Consider the following 16,533-nt stretch of genomic DNA (forward strand, 5'->3'; position numbering starts at 1 on the left):
GGGAGGTGGTGTGTACATGGGAGGTGGTGTGTACATGGGGAGTGTGAGCATGGGAGGGGTGTGTGCACAGGAGGGGTGTGTGCACGGGAGGGGTGTGTGCACGGGAGGGGTGTGTGCATGGGAGGGGTGTGAGCACGGGAGGAGGTGTGTACATGGGAGGGGTGTGTACATGGGAAGAGGTGTGTGCATGAGAGGGGTGGGCCCATGGGAGGGGTGTGAGCATGGGAGGGGTGTGAGCATGAGAGGGGGTGTGTGCATGGTGGTTGGGGGTGGAGAGAGGACAGCCACAGTAGGGGAATGGCACAAGATGGAGGTGAGCACACGAGGGAGGACGTGTTTGGGGGTGCTGCATGCAAAGGCTGGGGGAACAGAAGGTGCAGGCCCAGGAGGGGTAATGTACGCACCCTTGGTGGCTATGAGGGCCCCTGGGCTTGTCCCTTCAGAGGGTTCTGCTCAGTGCAGTAAAAGGTTCCTTTTCCCAAGTCAGTTGGGAAACGGCCTGAGACCTCCTCTTCTCAATGCTCCTGGCGCTTGTTGGTTATGGCAAACCAACAACAACCTGGATTTTCTATGGCCCCCCACCCCGTACCAGCTGTGGAGCCCATGGGCACCTGGGTAGCGCTGGGTGTATACAAGGTACATGGGGTCCAGGCACCCCTCGCTCAGTCCCTTCCATGTCCCACTACCTTGTGTGTCAGAGTCATCTCCTGGCTTCAGTTCTCCCAAACCACAGTGTTGATTTCCTCAGCTCACAGGTGGGCCCTGATACAGTGACTATCTATCCAATGCCTCACCTACAGTAGTGCTCAATAGATGCCTGCTGAGCCAACGACAACAACAGCAGCAGCAGCAGCAGCAGCAGCAGCCCCTTGCCTTCTGCCCTGGGTTTGAATGGCACCCCCCAAAATTCCACCCAGAACCTCAGAGTGTGACCTAATTCGGAAATAGGGTCTTTGCTGGTGCAATTAGTTCAGATGAGGTGCTATGGGATTAGGGTGGCCCTAGTCCAGTGGCTGGTGACCTTATGAGATGGGAAGACACAGAGGCAAAAAGGCCATGTGAGACTGAGGCAGAGAAGGGAATGACACGGCCACCAGTCATCCGGGGGCCCCTGGAGCTGGAAGAGGCCAGAAGTTCCCCCGCAGCCTCCAGGGGCAGTGCAGCCCTGCCGCTGCCTTGACCTTCAAGACTGGTGCCCTCCAGAACCAAGGAAGGTCCACTCAGAGCATTGTAAGCTGCCAAGCATGTGGTCTTTTATTACGGCAGCCACAGGAAACTCACACAGCTCCGAAGGTGTTCCCGGAGAGAGGCCCAGGGAGGTTTCAAAGGGAGTGTCTGAGGGAGGCCTGGCACTTGGCAGCCATGTCATCTGCAAGGCTGGTCTACAACTAGGACCAGGGGACTGTCCCTAACTCCAAAGGGAGGCACCCACAGCTCGGGTGGCTAAAAGGAAACCAAACCTGGCTCCCACTATGCTAATTAATGGTGCATGGAAGCCCAGGGACCGGGGTGTCCACAGATGGCCCTCCAGTAGGCTCATGAGCGCAAGAGCTCTGCACACCAACAAGTTCACAAAGGAGGCCCCAGAACAGAGCAGGTGACTCAGAGGGAGGTGGAGTGAAGGGATGGGTACAAGCAACATGGAAAGTCAGGGACAGAAAGAGAGGGGCAGGACACTCACTCCAGCAGCCGCTGGTGGTCCAGCTCATGGGAGGGTGGCATCCGGCAGCAGCTGAACGTGACAACGCGTCTTCCAAAGCGGTCGTCCCCTGGAAGAGCAGACACAGGTGAGCCTCTGTGCCACCTTCTCCTAGAAAACCCTTGGGCACTTAGCAAAAAGCAGCCTCCTTGGCCAGCCCAGCCTGAGCTGGGAGGCACAGGCAGCAGCATTCCTCGAAGGCGACACCTGCTGAGTGAGCGTCCACCATCTGTGGCTTTACACACATGGCCGAAATTCATCTTCACGACCAGCCATACCCTGGAAATAATCCCCCCACTTTATAGATAGAAAACTGAGGCCCAGCAGGGTTAAGTCATCAGTGCAAAGCCAGCCAGCAGGCTGCACCAAAGACTTAAAACGAGACACATCTGACTTCAAAGGCAGGATGTAGCTATTCTGCCTCCTCCCACCCCCGACCCCAGGACTCTGGGCCACGGTGGAGGCCAGTGTGGCCTGGGGGACAGTGGCTCTTGGGCATGACCTCATGTCGGGGATACAGGAGCCCTCAGGAGTACAGATGCTCAGTCCTGCCCTCCGTCATAGCCCGGGCTACCCTGTGTCTCTTGACACATCTGTCTCCAACATGGACAGCTGCAGGGAGGGGTGCCCCCCACACATGGACAGCTGCAGGGAGGGGTACCCCTTGAGAGCTGGGACTGGGTCTGCTTATCTCTGTCCCCAGAATCCAGGCTCCAGGCCAGGCGCTTAGTGAGATAAAAAGAACAGGCCGGGTGCAGTGGCTCATGTCTGTAATCCCAGTATTTTGGGAAGCCGAAGCGGGCAGATCATTTGAGGTCAGGAGTTTGAGACCAGCCTGGCTAGCATGGCGAAACCCCAACTCTACTAAAAGTACAAAAAAATTAGCCAGGCATGGTGGCACATTTCTGCAGTCACAGCTACCTGGGAGGCTGAGGCAGGAGAATGGCTTGAACACGAAAGGCAGAGGTTGCACTGAGCCAAGAACGCGTCATTGCACTCCAGCCTGGATGACAGAGCACGACTTTGTCTCAAAGAAAAGATAGAACAGACTCCTAAAGGAGACGGCCCTGCAGACCATCCTCCGTGCCTGCAGACACAGCTGCCCTCCTCTCCCAGCCCCGACCCCGCCTTGCCCCACCCCACAAACGGCCAGAGGAGGTTGGAGACCTCATGGTTCAGACCTTCCTCCTCCTCTCTGCCCAGGGCCCTGAGAGAGAGGACCCCCTGCGTGCAGGACACCCTCGGGAAGGCCCTGACAGTGACTCAAGTGCAGTCTGATGTCACCCCCCACCTCCCACCCCCCGGATTCCCCGCACTTTCTCATTCCAGGGCCACAGCTCAGGCACACGAAGAACTGATGGGCTGCCCCACTTCCCAGCACCCACAGCTTCTTCATTACAATTAAACACACAAGGACACAGGTAAGAACAGCCTGTGGCACAACACGTGCCAAGGGTGAAAACGCGGCACAAAGGGGTGCAGGCAGTGGGGAGGGAGCCCAAACCCACACCGGGCTGTCGTCAGGAGTGGGGAACATGGAGACCCCTCCACTCTGGTCCCCGAGGCCCCCACTGGCCTCCTCTCTGCCCCTGAGGACCTGGCCCAGCAGCCTTCCTTCAATTCTTCAAGGGCATCCTCCTGCCCGAGCTTCCACCTGGAATGCTCCGCCGCCTCCTTCCTGACTCTACACCCCTTCCCAGTAAACCCCACCTCTGCAGGAAAACTGTTGCCCCCCATCCACAATGCCCTCGGGCCAGTCTGTGGACATGCTGTTGCATATGGGAGCAGCTCCTCTGGCCATGAGCAGAGACAGGGGTTCCAACCCCAGTGGTGCGGGCCCAGGAGGGTAATGTACAGGGAGAGGACACACGAGGGAGAGGCCACATGCAGCCTTGGTGGCTTTGAGAGCCCCTGGGGTTGTCCCTTCAGGAGTTTGAGACCAGGCTGGCTAATATGGTGAAACCCTGTCTCTACTAAAAATACAAAAAAAATAGCCAGGTGTGGTGGGGGGACGCCTGTAGTCCCAGCTACTCAGGAGGCTGAGGCAGGAGAATCGCTTGAACCCGGGAGACAGAGGGTACAGTGAGCCAAGATCTCGCCTCTGTACTCCAGTCTGGGCGACAGAGCGAGACTCCGTCTCAAAAACAAACAAACCAAGAAACAAAAACTATGAATTGTTTAAATTAGGCAGTTGTGGTGACATGCGCCTCTAGTCCCAGCTACTCAGGAGGCTGAGGTGGGAGGATCACTTGAGCCTGGGAGGTCGAGGCTGCAGTGAGCTGTGATCGCGCCACTGCACTCCAGCCTGGGTGACATGGCAAGACGCTGTCTCAAGAAGAAAAAAAAAGTCATTACAACTGTTCTCAAGAGTGTGTCCTTGGAACGAGAAGGGATGGCAGTGAGCTTACTCGCTCCTCAGCTATGAAAGGTCATGAATCAAGATTCTACACTTGGCTGGGTGCGGTGGCTCACGCCTGTAATCCCAGCACTTTGGGAGGCTGAGGTGGAGGGCTCACTTGAGCTCAGGAATTTGAGGCTGCAGTGAGCTAGGACCATGACACTACACTGCAGCCTGGGCAACACAGTGAGACCCCGTCTCTTGAAAAAAAGAAAAAACGGCCGGGCGCGGTGGCTCAAGCCTGTAATCCCAGCACTTTGGGAGGCCGAGGTGGGTGGATCATGAGGTCAGGAGATCGAAACCATCCTGGCTAACACAGTGAAACCCCGTCTCTACTAAAATACAAAAAACTAGCCGGGCGAGGTGGCGGCGCCTGTAGTCCCAGCTACTCGGGAGGCTGAGGCAGGAGAATGGCGTGAACCTGGGAGGCGGAGCTTGCAGTGAGCTGAGATCTGGCCACTGCACTCCAGCCTGGGTGACGGAGCGAGACCCTGTCTCAAAAAAAAAAAAAAAAAGTACACACCTGCGTGCATGCATGTACCCACACGCACACTGGCATGAGTGCACACACACACACACACACACGCACCGTGTGCGAACTCTTTGATGTCCCCGCCCTGGCTGCCTGGCCAGGGAACTGTTTTTTATTTAGGCCACGCATCTGATTCTTCCCGGGAGCCTGGAAGCTACTCTGAGGTTTGGAATCCTAGAGCGATTTCACAGCTTCCAAATACAGCATCCTCTTCATTTCACAGTTCCTTATGAATTCTGGTCACGCTTCCCATTTGTTTAGCAAGCTTCTGTTTTAAAGGGTTGCACTGTAAGCCACGCTTTTATTTGCTTCCCTTGCCAAGGGGGAGTTTCAGGCAGAAAATCTTCAATGGCTACCCCTGAAAGTAGAGTGTTTTCCAGACAAAGTGTCTGCCACCGCGGAGGCCAGGGTTCCATGGCTGACCCAGAGCCTGCACCCGCCTCCTGTGGGATAAAAGCGGAAAGAACTTTGCTCCTAAAGTGATGAATCATTTATATGGCTGCTGAAGAAACAGTCAAATCAATGCCTTTAGGGTTGAAAGAGGAAGATAACATCAGGATAAAAAATAAAAAACAACAACTGAGTAGCATTATCATCTGTGGAATCAGAGCAAGTGTAAGTCTTGGGGGATGTGCTAGATAATTGGACCAATGGAAGATCAGCTCAACCAGCATTTGTTGGGGGCCCGCTGTGCACTCAGCTCTGGAGAGAGACACAGCCCCTGCCAGGCCCCAGGGCCCAGGGGAAAGGGATCGGGGGAAGTGGGAGGTCCATGCCTAGCCCCACGAGCACCTCTCCGAGAACCGTGGGAGCCCTGGCAGCCACACCCATCATCTACGTCTGCAACGGCTTTTATCTGGGCTCAGACCACCCTTCACAGGTTGAGGGCACCCGCACGAGAATGCCACCCATGCATCTGGCCAGCTGGCTACAAATCTAGGGGTTCCCACAATCCTTTCCTGTTTGCTAATCTGCTACAATGACTTGGAGAGCTCAGGAAGGCACTATACTTACAATTACAGTTTTATCACAAACGACGCAATTCAGGACCGGCCACAGGAAGAGACGCGCAGGGTGAGATCTGGGAGCGTCCTGGCCACAGAGCATCTGTGACCTCTCTCCCGTGGAGTTAGGAGGCCTCCCCTTTGCGCCCATCGTCATAGCATCACCAACCGGTGATGGCCGAGGGGCCAACGGAACCTCTGGAAATCCAGGGCCCCCACTGAAGCTTGATTTCGTCGGTAGGACTGATGGAATCACAGGCCACAGAGTGAAGTCAACCTCCAGCCCTTCCCTTCCTGGAGGTCTTAGAGCCCCATCCCATGAACAACAAAGATACTCCTTTCACTTGAGAAACTCCAAAGACTTAAAGTTACCTTGCGGGAACTGTGGACGGACGAGGGCCAGCCCCATTCCGAAAGATACAGCATCGGCCCACCCCGCCCCCCAGCCCACCGTCGGCTGCCCCCTGAGGAGCACACCGTGGGGGTCTCCACCCACCGGGCAGAGACGCAGCAGATGCCGGTCTCCAGCAACAGCAGAGGCAGCAGAAGCCGGGGCGGCGGGCAGTGGCTTTGTGTCCAGTTCCAGGCCATGCCGGGGAGCACAGCAGTGTCTGCTCTGGGACCCCTGGTCACTGAGGAACCACAGGGGGTGTTCAGAGGTCACAGATGTGCCTCCCTGAGCTACTGGGACCCAAATGGGAGGGAGGGTCAAGGTCGCCGGGGCAAGGACTGAGGTTGGACTTTCTCTATGGAGCCTGGGAAGCCGGTGAGGAGGGGTGGGGACAGCCTGCAGCAAGGCCAGCGGAGGCTGTGGACGTGGAAAGGAGTACAGATCCCAGGGACAGCGGCAAGGCCACTTACAGGGGAGGGGACACAGGAGGAGGAGCTGTCTGTGCTTGTGTGGGCAAGTGGGGCTGCGGTGCCACCTGGGGTCAGGGAGGGGCTGGGAGGCTTGTGGGAGGAGCAGCCTGCCAGGCTGGGTGGGTCCCGGGAGGTGTCCTGGGAGGCCTGGTGAGAGAACTCGGCTCAGACCTGGTATCCAAGAAAGAGAACCCTGTGGGCCACAATGGGCCACCGCAGGTCTTAGACAGCTATTCTGCAGGTCCCAGCACCCTCCTTCTCATACCTACAGGCCCATCCCAAACCAGGGGGCTCCCCTCCGCCTCCCTCCCTCATCTGGTTTGCAGGTGGTGGGGAGGGGAGGGCTCGTGGCCTGCCAGGGCACCGGTGCCTATCACTGGTGAGGGGGTTTGTGCTGGCTGGGGTGGTGTGGGGAGGGGACCTGTGGCTCTGGTCAGCTGGCCCAGAGGGTAGACGAGGGTGTGGGGATGAAGCCAAGATAGGCAGGTAAGGATGAATTCCCACCTGAGGAGCTTGGACTCAGTTCAGCCAGCCACAGGGCCCAAGGTACCCAACCACACCATGAGCCCCCATCCACTCTGCCATCTGCAATGAGGGTAAGAGGGTCCCAGGGCAGAGTATGGTACATGCAAAGGGACCCCAGCCCAGAGCCCACAGTGGGTCATGTCCCTGCTCCTCATAAGCATCCTGCTTGCATACAGTGCTGACTCATTCATTCGGTAAACACCTATTAAACATCTACTGCTTGCAGAGCCCATGGCCTTGCATGATACTGAGCTCTGAAAGTGAGCTGCTATTGAAGGCTTTTTACTCCCTCCCAAACCAGAAGGGCAACTAATTTGGTACTTTGTTTTCATACCAACAGATTTCTTTTTTTTTTTTTTCAAGAGACAGAGTTTGGCTGTGTCACCCAGGCAGGGGTGCAGTAGCATGAGCATAACCCATGATCTCCTGGGCTCAAACAATCCTCTCGTCTCAGCCTCCCAAGTAGCTGGGATTATAGGCACAAGCCACAGCACCTGGCTCATAGCAATAGATTTTTTTTTATTTATTTTTGAGACGGAGTCTCACTCTGTCGCCCAGGCTGGAGTGCAGTGGTGCGATCTCAGCTCACTGCAAGCTCCGCCTCCCGGGTTCCCGCCATTCTCCTGCCTCAGCCTCCCGAGTAGCTGGGACTACAGGTGCCCGCCACCACACCTGGCTAATTTTTTATATTTTTAGTAGAGACGGGGTTTCACCGTGTTAGCCAGGATGGTCTCGATCTCCTGACCTCGTGATCCACCCACCTCGGCCTCCCAAAGTGCTGGGATTACAGGCGTGAACCACTGCGCCCGGCCATCAACAGATTTCTAAATGTCCTTCCAAATGAACACACAGCATTATTCACACCTGATAAACTTACGAAGCTTAGAGCAAGTGCCATAGTGGAGAAGTTGAGTTCCTTATACTATTATTTCTACATCTGAAGCATTTGAAAATTTCCATAATGAAGTTTATTATTATTATTATTTTTCTGAGACAGAGTCTTGCTCTGTTGCCCAGGCTGGAGTGCAGTAGCCCAATTTAGCTGACTGCAAGCTCCGCCTCCTGGATTCAAGCAATTGTCCTGCCTCAGGCTCCCCAGTAGCTGGGACTACAGGTGCACACCATCACGCCTGGCTAAGTTTTTGTATTTTTAGTAGAGACGAGGTTTTGCCATGTTGGCCAGGCTGGTCTCAAACTCCTGACCTCATGATCCGCCCGCCTCGACCTCCCAAAGTGCTGGAATTATAGGCGTGAGCCACTGTGCCTGGCCAATGAAAAGGTTTAAAAAGAAAGAGAGAGAAAAAGCGAAGGGCTGTACCCAGCCTGCCAGAGTAGAATCTCTCCCTCTGCCCAGTCCCTGGCTGGGCTGGACTGGTGCCTCTTTGATCATCTGCAATATGGAAATACTAATGAAACTGACTTGGAGGGGTTACAGGAAGGATTACATCAATAACCTGCAGGAAATCTTGGCCCAGCCCCAGAACACAGTAAGTGCATTGTGAGCTGTTACTGTGGACCAGGTAGGATGCTGGGTGCTTCCAGGAGTGCTGTGTCTCATCTCTTCTTCTACAGGTGAGAAAACCGAGGCCCAAAGGCCAAGTAAGCATCAGGATGGGTTGACATGGGCAGCTGGCCGAGGCTGACTCCCAGCCAAGCCTCTGCAGCTTCCTCTGCCCTGTGCACGTCCCACACTGAGGCTGGCCTTCCTCGCTCCCTCGGTCTCCCCAGCAGCTGAGAGGAATCCCCAGAACTTTCAACCTTCCCACTTATTAAGCCGTCAATGCTGCATCTGTGTTGATGCCATCAGTCAATATGAGTAAATACCCCCAGCTGTTCTCTGGGAACACAGGCCAGCACATCAAAACCAGACTTCAATATGATATAATATAGAAGGAAATGAAAACTATCAATAAAATGCAAATTCTGCAAGGCATCAGATGAATTCACGACCCCTGTTTCTCCCCTCACTGGTTACAACACCACACTCACTGTCTCTGCAACGGGAGAAGCCTGGTTTATGAATAAAGAAACGATTCCCAGAGCCGTTACCCACAGGATGCGTGGGGCGATTCATCATTCTCTCCCAGTGGAGGGCGATTAAAACGCATCATAAAGGCAGCAGCAATCTATCGGGAGGGAGTCGCAAGTCTGCTATGGTTTTGTTTGAAGTTGCTAACCATTTTTGCAAAAGTGGAAGGAGAGCTGAACTCCCTTTAGGCCTGTGTGCTGCAGGAAAGCCCAGCCGGCCACGGAATGGGTTATGTGCCAGAAGATCCGAACCGAGGGCGGTGGACGTGTGTCGTCCTGCAGGGTCAGGTCCAGCGTGGACTTCTCTTTCTCTCCCCTGCCACTCACCATCCTCCACATCTCTGAGCGTCTACCTCCGCCTCTTCTGGTCCTCAGACCTGGAACCTTCCATTCCCCACCCTGCTTCACACCACCTGATGGATCTCCACTCTGAGCTCCCAGCCTCAGCCCCAGATCCCAAAACACTTGCTCAGCCCCACGATGACCACTTCTTAAAATACTGAAGTCAACTTTATTTACAAAACACTATTCTGGCCAGGTGCGGTGGCTCATGCCTATAATCCCAACACTTGGGGAGGCCGAGGTGGGAGGATCCCCTGAGGTCAGGAGTTCAAATCCAGCCTGGCCAACATGATTAAACCCCATCTCTACTAAAAATACAAAAATTAGCCAGGCGTGGTGGCGGGCACCTGTAATCCCAGCTACTCAGGAGGCTGAGGCAGGGGAATTGCTTGAACCTGGGAGACGGAGGTAGCAGTGAGCCGAGATCATGCCACTGTACTCCGGCCTGGGCAACAGAGTAAGACTTCATTTCAAAAAACATAACAAAACAAAACAAAAAAACCACTATTGTTGGTGTCAAAATTCTACAAAGCTTCCATCTGGCCAAGTATATAGTCACTCAAGCAGGGAGAGAGCATTCAAAATTCCGTTTTGACAGAAATCTGGTTTCTGGCTGGTTTCTAGATGTTGGTCATGGGGGAAGTGGCACCTGGGACAGAAAAATTGAGAAATGCGTTGGTGGGGAGTGACATCTGGTGACACCTCAAGAATGCAGGAGAGCTCTCGGCCTAAGAAGTCCTGGAGGGGTCCATGCCACGCCCTGGAGGAGCAGGAGGGAAGGGGGTTCCTGGTTCTGAACTGACCCCTGAGCCCACAGGAAACGCAGGTGCATGAACTGCAGTTATGGGATGACGGAACAAAGCTGAGGCCAAGGTGAGGCCCAGGAAGCGGAGAGGCCTCTGTTCTGCCAAGAACAGTCCTCAGTGAGCGGCCATCTGAGGGAGTTCTCTGCTGGTTGTCCCAATTGAAAAAGCCACTGGAGGCCAGGTGCGGTGGCTGCGGTGGCTCCACGGCCTGCTAATCCCAGCCCCAACCTGTTGGGAGGCCGAGGCAGGTGGCATCGCAAGGTCAGGATTTTTTTTTTTTTTTGTCAAGACCAGTCTCTGGACCAACATGGTGAAACCCCATGTCTACTAAAAATACAAAAATTAGCCGCCGGCGCTGTGGCTCAAGCCCCTGTAATCCCAGCCCACTTTGGAGGCCTGAGGGACGGGCGCAGGTCACGAGTCAGAGATCGGACCATCCTGGCCCTAACACGGTTGAAACCCTCTCTACTAAAAAAATACAAAAAATAGCCGGGCAAGTGGCGGGCGCCTGTAAGTCCCAGCTACTCGGGAGGCTGAGGCGACGAGAATGGGGGTGCTAAACCTGGGAGGCCGGAGCTTGCAGTGAGCCTCGCAAGTCGGCCACTGCACTCCAGTCCCTGGGTGGGCCGACAGAGCGAGACTCCGTCTCAAAAAAAAAAAAAAGAAAAATTAGGGCCGGGCCATGGTGGCCAGCGTGCCTGTAATCCCAGCTAGTCCGGTGAGGCTGCAGGCAGAGAATTATGAACCCGGGAGGGGGAGGTTGCAGTGAGCTGAGATCGCGCCAATGCACTCCAGCCGGGGTGACAGCGAGATTCCGTCTAAAAAAAAAAAAAAGGAAAAGGAAAAAAAGAAAAAGCCACTGGCAATTGGAAGTTTTGCTCTAATAATTTTCTCTGTCTGTATCTATCAATGCATCTGCAATGAAATGTTTAGATTTTTCTTGCTTTGGGCGCTTGGCCTATAAACTCTATTTCACCCGAGAGGAGAGTGACTTCCACTCAGCTCTTCTCCAGGCACCTCCACCCTTGTTGTTCCTGATGACTGCTGGTTAAGGCCGGCATCTTTTCAGGATGGTCTCTTGATATGGTTAAATTTCTCAAGAAGCTGGGGGTATTTTTGTTTGTTGAGATGGAGTTTTGCTCTTGTTACCCAGGCCGGAGTGCAATGATGTAATCTTCGCTCACTGCAACCTCCGCATCCTGGGTTCAAGGCATTCTCCTGTCTCAGCCTCCCGAGTAGCTGGGATTATAGGTGCCCACCACCACGCCCAGCTATTTTGTGCATTTTTAGTACAGACAGGGTTTCACCATATTGGTCAGGCTGGTCTCGAACTCCTGACCTCAGGTGATCCACCAGACTCATCCTCCCAAAGTGCTGGGATTACAGGCATGAGCCACCGCGCCCAGAGAAGCTGGGTTGTAAATAAGTGAAAACTCTGCTCCAACGCAAGAGAACTATCGAAAAGCTGTGCCATCATCTCCCAAGGAAGTCTGCAGACCCTGGCTCAAGTGTCGACTCTGAAAACTTCATACGCTTCCTGAGAGGAGCACACAACCCCAGCACAGCCCACAGCCCCCCCACAGTACACTGCACTGAAATCCCACAACATCCCTCCAAGGCTGAACCCTGGCAGGTCCTCCTGTTCCAATTAGTTTTCTTTTCACTGGGAGAAGGATGAATAATCTGGAAGGTTCCCAGCCCCCGGGGTACCCACCAGGAGAGCAGGTGGAGGGAGGCACGTTGAAGAAGAAGGCCACGTTCTGGGTGCAGTGGCTCAAGCCTGTAATCCTAGCACTTTGGGAGGCCGATGCGGGTGGACTGCCTGAGCTCAGGAGTTCGAGACCAGGCAACAGTGAAACCCCATCTCTACTAAAATACAAAAAAATTAGCTGGGCATGGGGGCATGTGCCTGTAGTCCCAGCTACTCAGGAGGCTGAGGCAGGAGAATGGCTTGAACCCAGGAGGCAGAGGTTGCAGTGAGCCAAGATCACGCCACTGCATTCCAGCATGGGAGACAGAGTGAGACTCCGTCTCTAAAAAAAACAAAACAAGAAGAAGGCCAAGTCACTTCCCAGGGTTCCCCCTTCTCTTCTTTTTTTTTTTCTGAGACAGAGTTTTGCTCTTGTTGTCCAGGCTGGAGTGCAATGGTGCGATCTCGGCTCACTGCAACCTCCGTCTCGTGGGTTGAAGTGATTCTCCTGTTTCAGCCTCCCAAGTAGCTGGGGTTACAGGTGTGTGCCTCCATGCCCAGGTAATTTTTGTATTTTTAGTAAACACAGGGTTTCACCATGTTGGCCAGGCTGGTCTTGTACTCCTGACCTCAGGGGATCCACCCACCTCGGGCTTCCAAAGTGCTAGAATTACAGGCATGAGCAATGGCCTGTAAGTGGCCTGGCCACCTCTTCTCTTAAACTCTTCCTTTACACGCCTGGAAACCTCATACCATGTGGCAACCCCCACCACCCCCAGTTTTTGGTTTCAGCTAGGCCACCAGCTGGACATTTTTAAACACATCTCTCAAATCCATGCCCTCCTCTGTATCCCACTGCCACGACATTAACTCAAACCTCTATTCTTGCTCTTACTGGCCTCCCTGACTCCAGTAGCTGCTGTCATCATTCTCCACCCTCAAAGAGATTTCTAAATTATACATCTGATTACATCCGTCCTCTGTTTCATGTGCCCTAGAGCCACCATGACCAAGTGCAAACTCCTCTGCTGACCCTCCCAGGCTTTGACAATGTGATTTCTCCTATGTGGCCATCTTGCAATTAAAGTTTTTAAAAAATGTTTAGTGATAAGCTGTTTTTAACAGATGCACTTTCTGTGCAGACTGAGACAGAGTGAATGGAAAAAGGATGGAAGAGGCACGCGTTACCAACACCAGTGATGAGAAAGCTGGTATAGCTGTCGTGGCTATATTAGTATCAGAAAAATCAGACTTTAAGACAAGCAGGACCACCAGACATAAAGAAGGCTATTTAATAATGGTAAAAAGCACACCTATAACACCTATAATCCCAGCACTTTGGGAGGCCAAGACAGGCTGATTACTTCAGTCCAGGAGTTCAAGACCAGCCTGGGCAACATGAAAAACCCTGTCTCTACAAAAAAACAAGAAAATTAGCCAGGCATGGTGGCTTGTGCCTGTAGTCTCAGCTACTCAGGAAGCTGAGGTGGGAGGACTCCCTGAGCCCAGGGAGGTAGAGGCTGTAGTGAGCCAAGACAGTGCCACTGCACACAGCCTGGGCAACAAAGTGAGACCTTGTCTCAAAAAAAGGTCAATACATCAAGAAGACATAACAATCCTAAGTATATATGCTCCTAGTAACAAAGCATCGGCCGGGCGCTTGGCTCACATCTGTAATCCCAGCATTTTGGGAGGCCGAGGTAGGGGGATCACCTGAGGTCAGGAGTTTGAGATCAGCCTGACCTACATGGCAAAACCCCATCTCTACTAAAAATACAAAAATTAGCTGAGCGTGGTGGCGGGTGCTTATAATCCCAGCTACTCAGGAGGCTGAGGCAGGAGAATCTCTTGAACCAGTGGGGCAGAGGTTGCAGTGAGCTGGGATCGCACCACTGTACTCTAGCCTGGGCGACAGAGCAAAACCCTGTCTCAAAAAAACAAAACAAAATAAAACAAAGCAACGCAAGACGTTTTCCTCGGACCAACTGCTGGGCATGGAGTTGTTGTCTACATTTTTGCAGATGTTTGTTGCTTTGGATGAGACATAACAGTGCCCTTGATTAATGAAACAAGTCATTAAATTTCAGCCTCTGCTCTTTAAACACTAGCAGGACACTGCCCGTTGGCTTCTCGGAGCACCTGGGCAATGCTTTGACAAGTGTATAATTTATTTCTCAAAACACATTAGCAGGCCCTCCTTTTCCAATTAGTTTTACTTCTTTCTTTTTTTTCGAGACAGGGTCTCACTGTCACCCAGGCTGGAGTGCAGTGGTGTGATCTTGGCTTGCTGCAACCTCCACCTCCCGGGCTGAAGCAATCTTCCCATCTCAGTCCCACAAGTAGCTGGGAATACAGGCATGCAACACCATGCCCGGCTGATTTTTGTATTTTTTTTTAGAGATGGGGTCTCACTACGTTGACCAGGCTAAAGCAGTCTGCCCACTTTGGCCTCCCAAAGTGCTAGGATTAAAAGTATGAGCTACTGCACCTGGCTCCAATTAGTTTTTTTTTTTTTTTTTTTTTGAGACGGAGTCTAGCTCTGTCGCCCAAGCTGGAGTGCAATGGCCGGATCTCAGCTCACTGCAAGCTCTGCCTCCCGGGTTCACACCATTCTCCTGCCTCAGCCTCCCGAGTAGCTGGGACCACAGGTGCCCGCCACCTCGCCCGGCTAGTTTTTTGTACTTTTTAGTAGAGACGGGGTTTCACCGGGTTAGCCAGGATGGTCTCGATCTCCTGACCTTGTGATCCTCCCAAAATGCTGGGATTACAGGCTTGAGCCACCGCGCCCGGCCCTCCAATTAGTTTTCAATCTTGTCCAGCTGCAGTGAGGCAGCCCCTGCCAAGCCCACTTTGTCCCAAAGTTGCTGAGAGGAAGGCTGCCCTGCCCATGGCCCTGTGGACTGCCCAGCTGGGGTCCTACCTGCCACCTGCAGAATGCCATGTCTGGCCACGTCATAGAACGGGTGACTCGTGCTCAGCGCGGGGTCCTGGTCAGCTAAGGGTCACAAGGAGGGCCTCCTCCTCACTGCACCCAGCACAGCAGTCGCCGCCTTGTCTCTCTGTAGCTCTGCGGCAGACAGTGAAGATGAAAGGAAGTCAGTGCGTTCTCCAGTAAGGAGGGGAGTGAGGGAGCCTCCTGATGCCTTTCGTAAGACAGTCACCCACCTCTGCTGCACACACACTATACCCTACCTCAGCCGAGCACCCACTATGCGCCCTACCTCAGCCATGCACTCACTAAGCATTCTCTCTCAGCCGTACACCCACTGTGTATCCTACCTCAGTTGTGCACCCACTATGTGCCCATCTAGTGTCCAGCACCATGGAGGGAGAAAAATAAGATCTAAGGGTCAGATATTGTCCACATGGACAGGGGTGCAACTAAGGCTCAGAGAGGGAGGTGCAAAGGCTGAGTATAATCGCAGGGGGTGCTTACAAGAATGAGGCATGAAGGGCTGAGTCAAGGAAGCCATGACCGTAGGTGGAGGCAGAGAGAATGATGGGGAGAGGCTCTGCGGGGCTGGAGGCGGGATAGCCCAGGAAAGTGGGCAGGCAGCAAAGGGCAGGAAACAAAGCCTCCCTGGAGCCTCCAGAAGTACACCCGGCCGCCAACGCGTTGACCTCAGCCCAGGAAACACCTTTCAGACAGGCCGCGAAGCTAAGGTCTCTGCCATTTGTGCCCCTGACAGGGTGGGGACTTACTGCAGCAGCCACTGGAAGCTTGCACAGCCCTGGCCTCAGGGATGCCCGTTCTAGTGGGGAAGGGTGCAGCAGAGGCATGAACAGGGGAAGGAAAGAGGCGTAGGGGAGGTGAGTGCAGGAGGCGAGCCTCCAGGGACCTTCACCCCAAGTGTGACAGAGCTGCTGGGCGTCCTGAGTCGGGGATGGTCTGCCCTGCCTGACGGGGCTTCTGGGATCCCTCTGGCTGCAGGGACCGGGGAGCAGGAGGCCGGTGGGGGCCAAGCTCTTCAATGACAAGCCCTGGGTGGGGGTCCTGGCTGGTGCTGGCACTGAGTGGCAGTGAAATGAACAGCCCGCCTGCCTCTGTGTGGACAGCTCAGGGATGGACCGGTGAGGGGGTTGGGAGGGGGCACTCAGGGAGTGGCAAAGCCCTGCAGGCAGGGGAGGGCCTCCAAGGTCAGCGTGGCTGGGGCAGAGCCGGGTCGGACCATGGAACCTTGAACCTAGAGAGGACTTGGGGTTCATGCAAGGTCAGGAGTTCAATACCAGCCTGGCCAACATGGTGAAACTTCCTGGGCCCTGAGAAGATTAAGCAGAAAGATGGAGTGGGGCAGCCTGGCCCAAAGGGAGGGAGAGAGCATGTGTATCAGGCTGGAGCTGGGCTGGCCCAGGCCCACTGCAGGCACCTGTCTGGAAGCCCCGTGGCCTTACCCATCAGCCACGTGGACAGCCCCTATCACTGCACGGTGGACGCCTCCTGATGTTTCAGTGCTAACATGTGCAGTGGAAAACAGTGTTGCAGCTCCCCAGAAAGCCAAATCTAGGACCTAGCAGTTCCACTCCCAGGGAGAAGCCCAGGAAAGCTGGAGACAGGGACTGAGCAAATACAGGCACACACATGCTCAGAGCAGCACCGCTCACAACAGCCAAAGGGTGGCAACGGCCCAAATGTCCACCAGTGGACGGA

General features: G+C 54.2%; 1 protein-coding gene across 1 annotated transcript in view; it reads right to left on the reverse strand.

Moving 5' to 3' along the window:
- ARHGAP8 (Rho GTPase activating protein 8) overlaps positions 1-15,665 on the reverse strand; it is a 72,013-nt gene extending 56,348 nt beyond the window's left edge. The window contains 3 exon segments of the mRNA XM_017893487.1: positions 1,682-1,769; positions 14,806-15,073; positions 15,588-15,665. Coding sequence (XP_017748976.1) covers positions 1,682-1,769; positions 14,806-15,073; positions 15,588-15,665 — 434 coding nt within the window.
- Between the last annotated feature and the right edge of the window lie 868 nt (positions 15,666-16,533).

This window comes from Rhinopithecus bieti, unplaced genomic scaffold, assembly GCF_001698545.2.
Source record: "Rhinopithecus bieti isolate Rb0 unplaced genomic scaffold, ASM169854v2 scaffold_24154, whole genome shotgun sequence".
Taxonomy (NCBI): Eukaryota; Metazoa; Chordata; class Mammalia; order Primates; family Cercopithecidae; genus Rhinopithecus; species Rhinopithecus bieti.